The following is a 17,683-nucleotide window of genomic DNA, read 5'->3' on the forward strand; positions in this document are numbered from 1 at the left end:
GTCAAGCCTATCCCTACTCCTGCTCAAATCCAGCACCATTGTTTTATGCTGAGTGCCTGGAATGCATTATAAACAGTGAGTATGATAAAAAGAGGTTGAGAAGAATGTAAGAAATGATGGTGTTAGGTAAGAGTTCAGAAATGCCAAGCTGGTTGAGGCAGGGTGTAAGAAGATGCGAGGACAAGACAGGCAAACAAGTCATCATGTCCCTGTTAAGATTAGTCCCATTCCCATGACAACTCCCACCATTGAGGGCTATCACCATGACAACTCCTGCCATAGTTTCTATACTTTAAAATGGCCAATGGGGGTAAAGTGAGCTGCATTCTAAAGTAACCAATAAGGGAAAATGGACAATATTCTATTCAGGTATCATGAGGTAACCAATGAGAGCAAATGGGATACAGTCCTCAATCCAGTCCACATAGGGAAGAAAAGGCTTCACAGCTCAGTATATAAGATAATTCCCAGACACTGGGGTCTTGAGCCTCTCTTGCTTGGTCCGCTGCACTCTACTTTATGAAATGCTACTTCTAACTTCAACTTTATTTAATTTGTACCTTGTCTGTTACTTCTTTGGGTCTTGCTCAATTCTTTGTTCAGGACAAAAAGAACCTGAATCCCAACTGGACACCCTGATGATAAAAGTGCCACTTCTCAAAGTATCTATTCTAACCAATATTCTCATGCTAAAAAAAGGTTTTTAAATCCATTTCTTTCATGCTTTCTGCAAATCATGTGTTGTTGTTTGCAGCATTTAATGAAAAATGTGACTTGGATTTGTTTAACCAACTATTTTTTTAAGTTGAATTTCAAACTACAAAGGTAGAATCTAAGGTTAATATATCAAGCCAGTGCTATCGCTGAATCCCCTTTATGCCTATAGACAATCCATATCCTTTATATGACCCTTGCAGAGAGTGGATACACAGCCAACTATTTTATTAAATCCTCTGTCGTGACCAAGAGTGAAGTCACTAACAAGGAAAGGAAAACAAGGCATGAGAGAAGAGCAATTGCACCCCATGTCAAGACATTCAGTAGGTGGATCAATACCATCTTCAAAAGCACCCACAAAAACAAAAATAATATTCTAACTTCATCCAAAATCTCCAGTCACCTCCGGCTAACAAAAGACCATATTCTACTACCCACAGCAGTAACTTTATGTTCCCTGCCGCTGTGGAAAATGTTTTATTGGACAAATGGGTCACACTGTGGCTATTGGATTAAGTAGTAGCTGCAGAATCCCAGGCCATCACACACAGGCAACTCTCCTGTTGGTATGCCTAGATAAGGTCTTATTCAATTTATGCCTTCTAATAATTTTTGAAAGTCATTCAGTGATTTGAGTTGATCTACTTGTATTTGAATTTTTGGTGAATGCACCATGGTTGAAGATAATAGAACTCCTAAATAATTAATTGGAAAATTTAATTGTACTTTATCTATTGCTATCTCTAGATTATAATTTTTTACTAAATTTGTAAGTGTGGCATAATATTCTAGCAACGTGTTTCTAAGTTTATGTGCTAATAATAAATCATCCATATAGTGAAATATTTCTAAGTGGCTGGATTGCTTTGTTAACAAAAATTTGACACATAGTTAGGCTGTTAGCCATCCCTTGAGGGAGTACTTTCCATTCATATCTCAAATAGGAACTTCATGATTTAGTGCAGGGATAGTAAATGCAAAATGTGGACTATCCTCAGGATGAATTGGAATTGAAAAAAAAACAATCTTTAATATCTATAGCTAAAACATACTAGGTTTTTGGCAAAGCAGACTATTGGGGAATCCCTGATTGAGCAGGTCCCATAATAAGCATCTCATTATTAATGGCTCTTAAATCTTGCAATAATCTCCATTTACCAGATTTCTTTTTAATGACAAAAATAGGAGTATTATAGGGAGATATGGAAGGTTGTATATGTCCCTCCGTTAATTGTTGTTTGACCAGGTCATGGGCTGCTTGTATCTTTTCTTTACTCAGGGGCCACTGAGAAACCTATACTGGTCTTTCTGATTTCCAAGTAATTTTTATTGTCTCAGTGACCCCTTCTGAAAACCCAATCCATGTCTATTTATTTCTTGATCTATTTGAATTGGTGCTGCTATACCTTGTTCTTGTTCTCCTAATCTTTTTTCTTTCCTAAAATCTTGTCTAGCCCTAATAGTGGGCGCATTTGGATTGCTATTATTTGTTAATTGCAAACCTAATTGATCTAGGATATCTCGTCCCCATAAATTTATAGGAAGATGATCCAATAAATATGGCTGTATAGTTCCTTCACATCCTTCAGGATCCTTCCAATCTAACACCATTGCGTTTCTATGGGGATTAGTTGCCACTCCTAGGCCTCAAAGTGTTTGACTGGCTTGTTGTAATGGTCAATGTTTTGACCATTCTTGATGAGATATGATGCTAAGGTCTGCATGTGACCAGTAGCCCATTAAATTCATATCCTTGAATATTTAGTTTTAGCATTGGGCGAGAATCTAAATTTAAAGACAGCAGAGACCAATCTACAACTGTGGAGCCTAATCCCCTGGAACCTCTTTCTATTGTACTACTGGAAAATTTATCATGTAGGCTGGGTATTATTAATAACTGTGCTATTCTGTCTCCTGGTGAAATTACTGATATACCCTTTGGAGAACTAGCTATAATTTTTATTTCACCTTCATAATCGGGATCAATTACCCCAGGACTTATCATAAGTCCTTTTGTAGTAGAAGAACTGTGTCCCAAAAATAAGCCTACTGTTCCTTGGGGAAGAGGTCCTTTTACTCCTGTGAGAATGATTTGAACTCGCATCTCTGGTGTTAGTACTGTGCTGGTGGAGGTGCAGATGTCCAACCCTGTGCTCCCTCTGGTTCGTCTGATGAGAGATCTGATGGATAATGTGTCCTTGGCACTACCCTGGTGGTGTTGCTGGGTTCCTCCATGGTGTTTCTGAGTTCCGCCAGTGACCCATATATTTGAGGTTGTGGGCTATGTATTTTATAAAGAAAAGAGGTTTATATATTACAGTTTGGGAAGCTGAAAAAATAAAAATTAGATAATCTTATTAATTCAGCCTCTGATGAGGGTTCCTTCTTTGGCTATATAACATCATGGCAGATCGCATTGTTGCAGGAATACAAGCAAAAAGGAGAGATCACATGATGAGCTAGGAAGCCAGAGACTGTGGAGAAGTCTTACTCTTTCATAATGACTCTCAAGATGCAAGAACTAACCAGAGTCTCTTCTAAGGGCAGCATCTTCAGGTCTCCCTTTCTGAGGGCAGTGTCCTCAGTGACCTACCACTAGCTCCATCTCTTCAAGGTTTCACCATCCCCCATATCACCACACTCAGGAGCAAGCTTCCAACACAGGAACCCTGGGTGGACAAACCACACCTAAACTAAGCACTTGATAACTGAAGCTTTACACTCAATGCACAAAACTCTCACAGTGGGGAGAAAAATCTGGAACTCCTGCAGAAGCCCAGCAGATTGGAGAGGAATCAACATCCTATAAGCATCCAGAAAGTACAAAGGGAAAGAATTAAGCTTTAAGATGATAATAGTAGTTCTCAATTAATTTATTTGGCAATGATAACCAAACACCTTGCTGGCTTAACTTTTACAGAGGAGCAGGGGAGGTTGGCTGCCTGTACATGGTTCCAGAAAAAGGAAAACATTAATGATAAAAAGGGAGAGCAACCAAACACATCAGAAATGAGTGCTTTTCTTTTTTAAGATCATCTTTTAGCTTTGATATCAGTGAACCCTAAACAATGATCCAAGACATTACCTCTGCTCATCCTGATAAGAGCTGGCAAGAGTCATGGAGACCACTTGAAGCCCTCTGCCTTCATGTTCCACTCTGAACCAGGTTGCTGACATGGAGATCTGCAAATGGATACAGGTCCTAAATGGCAGGCATCAAGCAGGGTGCCAGGACACAGAATTGAACCCTTCCCTCCAGGAGGCTACTGGAAGTGATGAAATGCAATTGATGACTTACACCCAATGGGACACTGCTTCACAGAATGCCATAGAGATCAGGAACATATCCAGTCATACTATCTAGACCCTCCCTGCATGTCCAGGTAATGCAGTATACTGGTCACAACCAGAGACTGTGTCACAAGACTGCAGTTCAAATCTTAGCTCTGCCATTTACCATCTGGGTGATCTGGGCGGCTCCTCAATCTCTCCACATCTCAGTTCCTCATCTGTAAGAACTGGGGAGTGATGATGTCTACCCTCTGAGATTATAGTGGGAAGTAAAAGAATCTGTACATACAAAAGTAGCTCATATTGTGCCCTGGATATGTGACCACGTTCATCAATCTAACCCAATTAGCCCAATGTACAAAAGCACATTCATCTTTGCCCCATTTATCCTATCTCCAGCCAAAAGAAACGTTATGAAAATGAACTTTTCCCTCAAAACTTTTCTGCCAACTGAGTGAAACTAACCTTTAACTTCCACCTCCCAAGGGATGGCTGGTCTGAGATCTTTTCACCACTATGTGGATTTCTATTCACAGAAATTCCTTACAACCTCTTAGGGAGGTGTGATCCCAGCTAGAAGCCTCATGATCCTGATAATAAAATTAAAAGGTCATAACTCTGGACAGCTCTGGTGGGGAACAACCAGCTGCTTTTGGGGTTGAAGCAGCCACTGTCCACAGGAAAACAGCTGCCCCACGTCTACCTGCACCCAAAAGTCCTACCTAGCACACCGCCCAACAATTCCCTGTAAATCTGTCTGACCATGCAGAGAAGAAGTGTAAAAGGGAATGTCAGCACACATGAAGAGTCAGTCACAACAAGGCACTTGGGGAAATAGATATCAATAAAGATGTTAGGAGATCAGGCAAAGTACAAAATGAGTGATAAGATCAGGGATAATTTAACAGGGGGGTAGTTGAATGCACTATCCTTGAAAGAATCAAGTGTATACTCACCATAAGAGTGAAATTTGAAAACAATAGGCAATGCAGACATAGATGATTTTACTAATCATGCTCTCTTTAAAATGAGGCTTTGGGAGAAGAATTAGAAAAATGTGAGTTTTGCATTTTGTGTCCAGAACATGAGGTGATGAAAGGAATATATGCAGCAGGTGACATGCATATTTCTTCCACCATTTCTGGGAGCATGTTTTGAAACCCTATCATTTAGAGTTTGGGGATAAAAATAGGTGTACCCTGGGTTTATGTATATAGATATGATGAATAAATAGACCATATGGTGAATAAAAAATATAACAGGTTACTATTTTAAATAATGGATTCAATTGATATTTTAAAAAATACATAAAATCTAGTATTCGCATACAAACATTCAATCCAAGTAGTTATACATGTAGTGGTAATATTAGGGTTACTAATTATAACAAACTGTGTTTGAGTTTTGCTTTGAAAATGATGAAGGAATTCAAAAGTTATGTGAAATAAAAGAAATCTCATGAAAAAGCAAGTAAAGCAACATGGAGAAATACATGGGATCTGATACAGGGAGTGAATGAAAGTGAATCATATGCATATCAATTTGTAAATTGTGGATGAAATGATGCATCCTATGATGTATATATACTGAAGAAATAAGAATACAACAATTTTGAATAAAAATTTAATTCAAAATACACATCATGTCCCATATGAATATACTTTCATTGATGTTAAACTGGGTCACTTACTGTAGAAATATTAGGGTTAGCACTCAATATTCACTGAAGTTCATCTTGAGTATTCCAAAATGAATATGTATGTCAAGAAAATGAATATTTCGGAAAAATATCTCCTGAAAAGTTGATTATAAATCCACACAGATGGACATGAAAGAATCAAGGTAGTATAAGTATATGACACAAATAGTTCATGTTTGCAAATTCATACTATATATATATATATATATATATATATATATATATATATATATATATATATTAATACATTAAAATGAAATAGTATGTACGCCAATCGAAATTCATAAGGGGATATATATCCTTCACATATGTACCCAAAATATTCATTTTCCTCTACATTGTTTCATATCTAAATTTTTTGAAGTATGAAGCTCACCACAGCTTGACTTTTCAGTTACCTCAGTGTATTGGGGGGCAGTGATCTCTTCATGAAATTCGTAGTTACCAAAGTGAGAGTACTCTCAAGAATACACCTGTGATGGCAGTAGAATTATATATATATATATATATGTATATAAAAACATACATTGTGACCAAGGCGACAGAGACAGGGAGTCAGGAAGTTACATATTTGTTAATTTTGAAGATTCATGGAGAAGTAAAATGAAAAAAATGTGTCACAGGTTTTATAATATGTATCTTTGATGAAGCAAAGGCAAGTCCAAGTATACACCATGCGTCCTATCAAATGCCTCTACTTCTATTCCTTTAGGATTATTTTTATCGATGTTAGGATAAGTAGTCAGAGCCTAGAAGGTTATGGGTTAGTGTCAGAGATTCAATATTTCAAATGGCAAAATCAAAAATGAGTCTAATACATATGGGAACACGTGGCACATAAAAATCTTCCACTATCATCCACCACAATGCCTGCACATTACTATCACCCCAAAGAAGACACAATGAGAGGAGAAGAGGAAAAAAACCTGTGAATACATATCTGAAATTGGAAATTCTGAGGAGCTCATAAACTTGGGTGTGGCAGAAGAGATCCCAAAAGTAGAGGACAGGGTAAACATTCCACAAACATGGAACTTTGCTGGCCTAATGACTTCTTGACTATCTGCCTCTGACATTCGTCCACTAGAAATATAGCTTTGTGTTTTAGCTTCCTTTGTAGTGAGATCATGAAAGCTTGGTCTGAGTCCATGTGAACAGGAGGACATGGGTTCATATTTTCAAATAGGAATAGGAGGCAGCAGTCCTGAATCCTCTCTATGCAGGTAACTGTGGCCTTTGGGGTATGAATGTCTCCCTGAGTGGATTGTGAAGCCTTTGGATCACTGCCCAGTTTTAATGGCATTTCTTTCAGCTTCCCTGAAAAATTGGTCTTTGTTTTTGAAATACAAAAAGGTCAACCAGTACACAGTGCTGGAGAAAGCTCTGTCACGTGGGGTGAGTCAGGGTCTGAAGTCAAAAACACAAACTGGGCTGATACCCCATATATCATACCCACTTGAGGGTAGCAACTTGTTTCTGAGCATCACACCAAATCCTCTCCCCACAAAAACATGCCTTTATATTTTCGGGTCTCCTGGCTACACCTTGTCAGTCACATGTCATTTGGAAGCCAATGACAGAACCACAGGGGCCCACCACAGATGTTGGATCACACACCTGCACTCCATTGCTCTAGGCCCAGTTCGCTGCTGGCTCCTACTCACTGGCATCTCTGCTCTTCACCATGGTCATGAATTCCACTCAGTCAAAAATGGCACTCACTGCTTCAGTCATGATGAGCAACAGAAGATCTAAAGGTTCTCCAGGGATTTCTGGTCATGGGATTCTCAAAAACTTCATGGTATTGGCCTAGCCATATTTCAAGAATGAAGAAGTGGACACTGTGGGTTTTGATTCATTCAGGAGCCATTAAGTGTTGAGGAATCTCCTTTCAGTAAAACCTCTCAAGATCGCATGCAGGCAAGGTTCCCAAGGAGTGGCGAAAGGTCACAGGAATCCAGGCCCATTGGGGTCTAAAATATGAGGTTCCTGTGAGTTTTGGCTCTCAACTGTAGCTGAGAAGGCTTTCACAGCAAAATCATGTGAAATCCTGGCTGAGATTCCCAGTGCTGTGGAGAAAGCCACCCTCAGCAAAGATCTCCTTTCCAAAGGCTCCTCTAATGCCTGGCCTTCTAAAATCCAAACACAATTCATGGCAATAGTTCTTTGAGATCAGTTCCAGAACTCAGTCTCTAATGGCATCACACCAGAGTTCAAGCTGAGGTGGACCCAGTCATCTTTTCCAACCACCACACAAAAGACCACTATTCTAACAAAAACATTCCCACATGGCCCTCATCTTCTTTAATACAGACACTCATCATAACATTCTGGCAGGGGGTTTCTATAGGGTGAGCAGTCTTAGATGGTGTGCAAAGTAAGCTCTCATACCCATCATATGCCAAATGTCATGGTGGCCAAGACACCCTTCCTGAGAAACAGGATAGATATAATGGGCCTGTAGTTAATACTGCTCTGCTTCTCAAATTAGACGCCTCCTGCCTGCCAGGGGTAGATTCTTTATGTGTACTGGACTCATGAAAAACCCCAAACACCTGTGTGCTAGTTACTGGAGGGCTTGCAACAACTCATTTGACCCAGAGGATCCCTGTTCTGACTTCATAGGGGTCAGGAGCCTGACCAGAGGAAGGCAATAGACTTCATCCAATAGTACACTTCTTTTTCATCCTTTTAGTGTGGGATGGACACATGTGATTTTTCTTGAGTTTCCTGGGGTGCTGAGAATGTAATTCACAGCCACACACAGGGCCAAGAGTCTGATTCAGACACAGCTTTTACAAAGCACTTTACTTCAAAGGCACAGATTAAGCCTCTTCATTTCCATTTGAAACTGTTTTCTTGAGGAGTCCCAAAGGAGTGCCCTAAGGCAAACACCTCCCTGACATTCAGGGGAACAGAACAATAGGGAAGAAAGAAACCTGGAGAAAAACTTTTCTTTAATTGAACACTGTGGCACTGACAGCTCCTAATCATTCAACTTGGGTTGCTATCTATCCAAGCAGGAATTCTCCAGAGAGATCCTTACCAGTCATGCTAATTTTTGAGTTTTCTAAGATGCTTGGCATGCCCTTCAGCAATCCAGTCCATGGCCATGTCACAGAGCTTGAATGTGGTGCATATCTTGGACACAAAACCACGAACACCTTCAGAGAGTGGCCAAAATTCAGGAAGAATACAGGAACTTAGGATCTTGGTAGGTGTTGCCCATCTGCAAGGCAAGCAACAGTCCATTCATAAATTGGCCATGAGGAGTCCTGCAAAGATTTCCACTAGACAGGACACATTCACGGCTGCATACTTTTCTCTACTCTCTTTTACCACAAACCGAGTGGGATCCACTGACATAAAAAGGCTCACTAGTTAACAGTCCATTTCAAAAAAAAACAATCAAAAAAAAAACTTTTTTCCTTCATTTTCTCAGAACATGAGACAAAACCACAAATTAAAACACACACCCACTGAGACACACAAACCACCCCTGTATTTGGTCTGCACCTATCCACTCTGTCCTCTGACTGGTGGGTGAAAATATGTTCCTCAGTAGTGACCTGTCCTGTCTTAGCTCTGGTCTCCTTGGTCATCTTTGTGTAGTTGTCAGGAGCCAGCAATGAGTCAACACTTCTTTCTCAGGAAAGGCCCCTGTTGAGACCATTCCAGGCATTTGGCTATCCACACATCACTAGGTACCAACAAAGAATGACTCTGGCCTTGATCTAGACAATCAAGTGAGCCCACTGGGAGTGAAACTGCCTCTGGATGCCTCGCCTCCTGGATCCCAAGTTCAGAGAGTTCCATCACCAAGGAAGTGAGGTGAGGTCACTTCCTTCAGGGAAGTGAATGAGGTCACTGCCTTGGCAACCACTTTGTTTTAACAGTTGTTTCCAAGGGTCCCATGAGATGGAGGCTGCCCCACATTCCTGTGACATTTTCACAAGACATAAAGTCTATATACCCTAGGAGCCCGGTATCAGCAATCCACACACCTGATTTTGTCCATCTTCACTGCATTGAGAAGAGAGAGCCTAATTCAGCCTCATCCCTTCATCCTGACTGGGTTCTTGGCCATGGAAGATGACTTTAGACCTCACAGGTCCTACCTAGCTTCCTACATTTGCTCCAGGGATCATTTCTGCATCTACCTTTGAGCTTCTCAGCAGCTGTAGGATTCCCTACATACCTGTATGGCAAGATAAACTCAGGACCTGCTGTTATGTGAAAATCAATTGAGGGAACAGAGTATGGTTAAGGGTCATATCATGTTCGATTTGGGTTAGGAGTCATTCTGCTAGATGAATTTGACAACTGGGATATTTATACGAATGTAAGGTGAAATGTAAGTATCAAAATACAAAACTAGGTACGATCTGAAGCACACAAGTTTGTTGGGCCCTTGATTTGGATACATAGTTTTGAATTATTTTCTGCAGAGATGAATCCTCTAAATCCATAGATAATGGCCTAAGATCTTGTACCTGGTACTACTGAATGTAAAAGAGAACTTGCAGTGAAATAGAGAGAGTAGGTAGGATTCCAGTGTAGGGTAAGGAAGAAGAGTGAGTTTTGGATTGGGACCAAAGGCCCTTTTAGCAATCCAATGAATTTCTATTAAAGTGTAAATGGGAATGTCAACACACATAAAGAGTCAGTCACAACAAGGCACTTGGGTAAATAGATATCAATAAGGATGTTAGGAGATCAGTACCAGTACAAAATGAGTGATAAGATCAGGGATAATTTCAAAAGGAGGGTAGTTGAATGCACTATCCTTGAAAGAATCAAGTGTATACTCACCATAGGATTGAAATTTGAAAATAATAGGCAATGCAGACATAGATGATTTTAGTAATCCATTCTCTCATTAAAATGAGGCTTTGGGAGAAGAATAAGATAAGTTTGAGTTTTGCATTTTGTGTCCAGAAGATGATGTGATGAAAGGAATACATGGAGCAGGTGACATGCGTATTTCTTCCACAATTTCCGGGAGCATGTTTTGAAACCCTATCGTTTTAGAGTTTGGGGATAAAAATAGGTGTACACTGGGTTCATGTATATAGAGATGATGCAGGAATAGACCATATGGTGAATAAAAAGTATAACAGGTTCCTATTTTAAATAATGGATTGAATTGATATTTTAAAAATTACATGAAATCTGGTATTCTCAAAGAAACATACAATCCAAGTAGTTATACATGTAGTGGTAATATTAGGGTTACTAATTATAACAAACTGTCTTTGAGTTTTGCTTTGAAAACAACATTTCTAGCAATTAAAGAATTGCAAATCAAAACTACTCCAACATTTAATCTTACTCCAATCAGAATGAAAATTATTGAAATTACAAGGAAAAATATATATTGGTGAGGATGTGAGGAAAAAGGCCCACTGTTACACTGTTGGTAGGACTCTCAATTGGTGAAACTAATCTGGAAAAGAATAAGGAGATTCCTTAGAAAACTTGGAAAGAAACCAAAATTTACTCAGCTATCCCACTCTTCAATTTAGACCAACAAGAGCTAAAAACAGCATAATACAGAGGCATATCCACATCAATGCTCATAGCAAAACAATTCACAATAGGTAAACTATAGAACCAATTTATATGCTCTTCAATAGATGAATGGGCAAGGAAAATATGGTCTATTTACACAGTGAAATGTTACTGAACATTAAAAGAGAATAAAATTATGGAATTGGGAAGTAAATGGATGGAGTTAAAGAATATCATGTTAAGGTAAGTAAGCCAATCCTCCTAAATCAAAGACCTAATTTTTTCTCTGCTAAGTGGATGGTGATCCACAATGAGGAAAGTGGGAGTTAGCATGGAAGAAATGAAGAAACTTTGAATAAGACAACAAGGAGGGAGTTGATGGGAGATGGTATAGAGGTAGGTAAGATGGTGTAAGAGATGAAAATCTTGTTGTACACAAATTAGAGGTTCATGGGTTTTTTAACTATACTTTCTGTACAACAAGAGAAATAAAATTGTGTGCTAATAGAGCAGAACAAATTAACAAATTAATTGATTTTTAAGAATTCAGGAAAGAGACTTGCCTTCTCTAGATCTATATATAAACATATATGTGCATATATATGTATATATTCTATATATAACATGCACATATTTAATGTATATAATTTATGAACAATATTTTTTTATATTTCTATCATTTTTTTAAAGAAATGACAACAGAAGCATTACAATTCTTATTTCATGTATAGAACACAATTTTTCATCTCTGGTATATATATAAAGTATGGTGATACAAATTTGTGTCTTTGTACATGTACTTTTGATTATGGTCTCTATCACATTCCACCATTCTTGCCCCTTTTCCTTTCCTTCCACCCCTATTTTTTATTGAGAATCCATCTATTTCTCTCATGCTCCCCCTCCCTACCCCATAATGAATCAGCCTCATTATATTTTTTTTTGTAATTGGCTAACATCACTTAGCATTATCTTCTCCAATGCTATCCATTTACCTGCAAATGCCAGATATGATTATATACCTAGAAGACTCAAAAAACTCCACCAGAAAACTTCTAGAACTAGTAAATTAATTTAGCAAAGTAGCAGGATAAAACATCAGCACCCATAAATCAAAGGCATTTCTGTATATCAGTGAAAAATCTTCTGAGAAAGAAATGAAGATAGATAACAACCCCATTTATAATAACTTCAAAAAAATAAGATACTTGGGAAGCAACTTAATAAAAAAGGTAATAGATCTAAACAAGAAACACTACAGAACCCTAAAGAAAAAATTTAAAAAGACCTTAGAAGATGGAAAGATCAACCTTGATCATGAGTAGGCAGAAGTAATATTTTCAAAATGACAATGCTACCAAAGCACTATACAGATTTACCGCAACCTGATCAAAATATTAATGGCATTCCTCACAGAAATAGAAAAAGCAAACATGAAATTTATCTGGAAAAATAAGAGACCAAGAATAGATAAAGTAATCCTCAGCAGAAAGAGTAAAACAGGTGGTATCACTATACCAGACCTTCAGTGATACTACAGAGCAATGGTAACAAAAACAGCATTGCATTTGCAAAAAAACAAGCAAACAAACAAACAAACAAACAAACAAAAAAAACCAGACTGCAGACAAATGGTATAGAATAGAGGTCACAGAGACCAGCCCCCCCAAAATAATTATTATATATTAGACAAAGGTGTCAAAACATGCACTGGAGAAAAGATAGCCTCTTCAACAAACCACTATCTCTCACCATGCACAAAACTCAACTCCAAATGTATCAAGAACCTAGGAATTAAACCCAAGACTCTGTGTCTAATAGAATAAAACACAAGCTCTAATCTTCATCATGTGGAATTAGGCCCCAATTTCTTTAATAAGACACCTATAGCATAAGAATTAAAACAAATAATCAATAAATGGGATAGAATCAAACTAAAAAGTTTATTCTCAGCAACAGAAACAATCTGTGAGGTGAAGACAGAGCCTACCTTTTAGGAGGAATATTTTACCCCTCACATATCAGATAGAGCACTAATCTCTAGGGTACAAAAAGAACTCAAAAAACTAAGTAAATAATAATAATAGTGATGATGATGATGATAATAATAGTAATAATAATAATATTAATAACCCAATCAAGAAATGGGCCAAGGATTTGAACACAGAGTTTTTAGAAGAGAATATACAGTCAATCAACATTTTGTAATATATCTGATTGATTATGATCCTCACTTTTCAGGAACAGTTCTGAAAAGGTTCAGTTTCTAAGGAAGGGAAACATGAGCAAGAATTATTCTCAATTCCCCTTTATTAATTATCAAATACAATTATCTATGTCATTTTCTAAACATAGCTGGACATGGGAAATATAGGTTTGGAACAGAGAACATTTTTATTAGAAAAACAGTGTAAAAGAAAGAAAAAAACATAATTATATGTACCACATTGAACCACAAGAGAAATGGAACCTGGAATTCAGAAAAGAAAGATTCAAACTTTTATACTTGGGAATGTGGATGACATGGATGCCTAAAGTGAAAAGATTGTTACAAACTTTTGAAAGAAAATTCATGTGAGTGGCAGATAACGGTTAACCAAATAGAATGTGCACAGTGTATTCCAGGGGCTTTGTCAGCTGTGCACTATAGAACATACAGGTATTCATAGCCTCCATGAAGAGCATTATTCATCTGTGCCCTCTGAAATTATTCCCATAGTATAGATGAAAACACATGGGTATCTGGATACTAAGTGGCAATTCAGCAGCCCACAGAAAACTACCCAGAGACAGAACTGTATGAAATTTCTTCAAAGACCATCAGTGTATTTTTAGCTCCTAACACAGGGATGTCAGTCTGGAAAAATATTATTTTCTCTCCATTTTGAAGAGAGTGCATTGACAGTACATTTCAGGGGCAACATATATACATTTTTTTCTTTAATGTTAAGAAACTCTTCAGAAACAGAGCTCCCAAGACAGATTTCTTAGAAGGGTAAATGCCTGGAGATTACAAAATAAAAAAATAAAAAATAAATAAAAAAAACAAACATCAGTGGCCCTGAGTGACTCAGTGTGGAAATAAATCTAAAAGGCTTATTAGAACCTGAAAAGCCAAAAAGTAACTCTGTCTAAAAATAAATATGTTCATTAGTTGCTATCTCCACAACATGTCATTAAGTAAATAACAAATTATGTATGAATACTTCTAGGATTGGCCTAATTTTATTCCATATGATTTTATATTAAATCCCCAAATCTAGATGATAGAATTTATGATTAACAGAAAAAAATATTACAGTAAAAAAATTTAAGGAGTGGATGTTTAGTAAGTATGTCATTTAACAATTTTATTACCATATGATTTTAAAGAAATTTATTCATTTTCCTGCAGCCATAGTGTGGAGAAATATCTTATTTCATTTTCCTGTTATAATTAACAAAGATAAGCCCTAGAATCCACTTTAAATAACCTACCCTTACAATCATACAAGAAATCTATAATAAATGATGAGTAAAGAAAAAAGTCAATTTTAGAAATTTAAACCTTTTTCTTTTTTTGAAATCAATATCTAGCTGCATTTTTGGATCCTTTTCTCATTTTTTAAGCCAAAAATATATAAAAGACAGAAGTTTGAACTTCAAATTTATACATGAGATATGTTTATTAACTATAAAAATTCAAAATCTTTAGAAATTTTAGAAATACAAAATAGAAATCCATCATGGAAAAAATTAGGTAATATTGATGAACATTTAAAACTAATTAATAATCATTAACTCAAAAGGAGTTTAAATTAGTATCTATTTGTGGAAACTATTTTGCTATTGAATATACATGATACTCCCCATCACAGAGACTTACTGAAATTAGAGCATATGTGTTCATGATAGCATGTAAGTATGCAATGGTACTTACCCAAACACTTGAAGCCCAAGGGCATAGCTCAATACAATATAGATCTTGGAAGAGATAAATAATAATCTGTAGGAAAAATGGTCACAGTATGGCAATATGTAAATCAATGGATGTGTAACTGATGTGATTCTGCAATCTGTTTACGGGGTAAAATGGGAGTTTATATCCCACTTGAATCAAAGTGTGAAATATGATATATCAAGAACTATGTAATGTTTTGAACAACCAACATTAAAAATTAAAAAAAGAAGAAGAAAAATTGTCACTGGGGCCAGTCACATTTCATAATATATCCAGTTTAAAAAAGGGCATAAAACACTATGTATAAATTTTAAATAGGTGCCTTATGCAAGTGGTATTTCACATGTGTACATTTTTAGAAACAAAATATGTAGAACTTATGAGAAAATAGAAGTCACAAAAAGCACATAAAAGACTGAATTATACATCCCATGTAAATAATATAACTCATCATTACAAAGGTGATCATTTTCCCCCAAATTAACTGACAATATATCTCACCAAAACTGCTATATACAAATAGAAATATATCACAGTGAAGTCTACTTTTATGTGCATTCTATAAAGCAATAATTTAAAAAAAACTATAAGTAAATATATGATAGAAGAAAGCATGAGAATAGGGAAAGGGGAATTACTGGATACTGAAGGGGAGCAAATTATATTTCATGTTTTATGATAATGTCAAAATAAACCCGACAATTAAATACAACTATAATGCAATAATAAGAAAATCATCAAGCTTTACTTTAAATGAAGTAAGAAATCAAAGCATAAATTTTTAAAATTCATCTAAAAAGGTATATGTAACTTTAGCCAAAAATCTTTTCAATTATAAGAGCAAAAAAAGAACTTATCATAGCCTACTATTCATATATATTGTGAAAATATAATATTACAATAATAAAGAATCACAATATAAATAAGATCCCCATATGAATATATATATATACTACATATATATGTACTACATATATATACATATATATATATATATATATATATATATATATATATATATATATATATATACTACATATATATGTACTATATATATATGTAAAAACAGTATGCTTTACTGCAATAGCACATTCTACATAAATCAAACCTTAACAAAAATAATCTCAGCTACTTAGCTAGGACCCTACTCAAAATAAATTTAAACCTGTTAGGGTGTTTATTGGTGAAGAGTCCTTGCTTCCCCAATGCTGAAGTATAACACTAGATAAGTTCTCCAAAGCAGGTTTCGAGCAGAAAGTAGAAGGTTTATTAAAGGACAGTAGAAAAGACTTCTCCCAAGAAGACAAAGGGGACCAAAGTGGTAGAAACATGAAAGAGATTTTTTTAAAAATCTTTGAAAAAAAATTTAAGGTCTTATTACCTTTTTTAGAGCTAAGGTCTTCCTTCAGCTATCCTGCATTCCTGTCACATTGCTATCCTTTGTTCTGTTATCTTGCAGTGTTGTAATGTAGGTGGGAAGACCCAAAGTATGGAGGACAGGTGGGCTGAAGGAGTAATCTGGGCAGGAAGGGCTTTTGGATTAGCATCTCCATGTTTGTTGTGAGCTGCTTCATTAAAATTTCCTTGGGGTGGGCTTAGGGCCTTAGGGACATTTTCAATTCCCCTTATCCTGGACTCCATCCTCAATATGGAGTTTTGATTGATTTTACTGGAAATTAGACCCAATTTACCTAACTACATAAACTACCTATTCATAAATCTGGCTCCACTACCAAGGATATGGCTAAGTAGTAAAGTATCTTTGAATTCACCTAATTTCAAAAAAAAAAAATAATAATATATAATAATAATAATATAATAATAATAATAATTATAATAATAATAATAATATAATATATAATAATTATTAATTATAATAATAATATTAATAAAACTGATGAGGCATGAGTGGAGTGATTTACTCTTCACTTAAATGGTGTAGTCTATTTCAGTGTGAACTGCAGCCTTTTAGAAGGAAAAAAAACTAGGAGAGAGGAGCAAAAGGAAAAGGGAAAGAAGCAGATCAGCAGACCAAAATTAAACAAAAAACCTTGGATGTTCTATTTTTTTTAATAAATTGTTTTTGAATCCTAGACAGAGTATTAAGGACATTAGATATTATGACCTTCAAATTATCTCCAAAGGAGGGAGGGATAAAGCAGGTGAGAGAGAGAAAGAGATAAAATCATAAAGTGGGTAAATGAGAGAAGATATTCAATGCTGAAGTTATGTTCAATTACATTTTGATCATAATTTACATTAAATATTATCTCTAACAGCAACAATTCATCTGAAACTGACAATATTTCATACTTTCTAGAATTTGTAAGTGGACCTATTTAAAATAATATCATCCTACAGACATTTAAACAGTTTCTGAGACATTATATTCAGTCTTCCATTTTTAATAATCAGCAAAGGCTCTGTCAAAATAAATTATTATTAAGACATTTGTTTTTTAACAAAACATTAAAAATAGAAGATTTAATATAATCAAATACAATATGTACATAGTGAAAAATATA

At 36.1% G+C, this 17,683-nt stretch overlaps 1 protein-coding gene across 1 annotated transcript in view; it reads left to right on the forward strand.

Moving 5' to 3' along the window:
• The first annotated feature begins 116 nt into the window (after positions 1-116).
• The window catches only part of LOC143388661 (roundabout homolog 2-like), an 89,798-nt gene continuing 72,231 nt past the window's right edge, over positions 117-17,683 (forward strand). Inside the window, 2 exon segments of the mRNA XM_077108205.1 lie at positions 117-126; positions 918-1,040. Coding sequence (XP_076964320.1) covers positions 117-126; positions 918-1,040 — 133 coding nt within the window.

The sequence above is a fragment of the Callospermophilus lateralis genome, unplaced genomic scaffold, assembly GCF_048772815.1.
Source record: "Callospermophilus lateralis isolate mCalLat2 unplaced genomic scaffold, mCalLat2.hap1 Scaffold_196, whole genome shotgun sequence".
NCBI lineage: Eukaryota > Metazoa > Chordata > Mammalia > Rodentia > Sciuridae > Callospermophilus > Callospermophilus lateralis.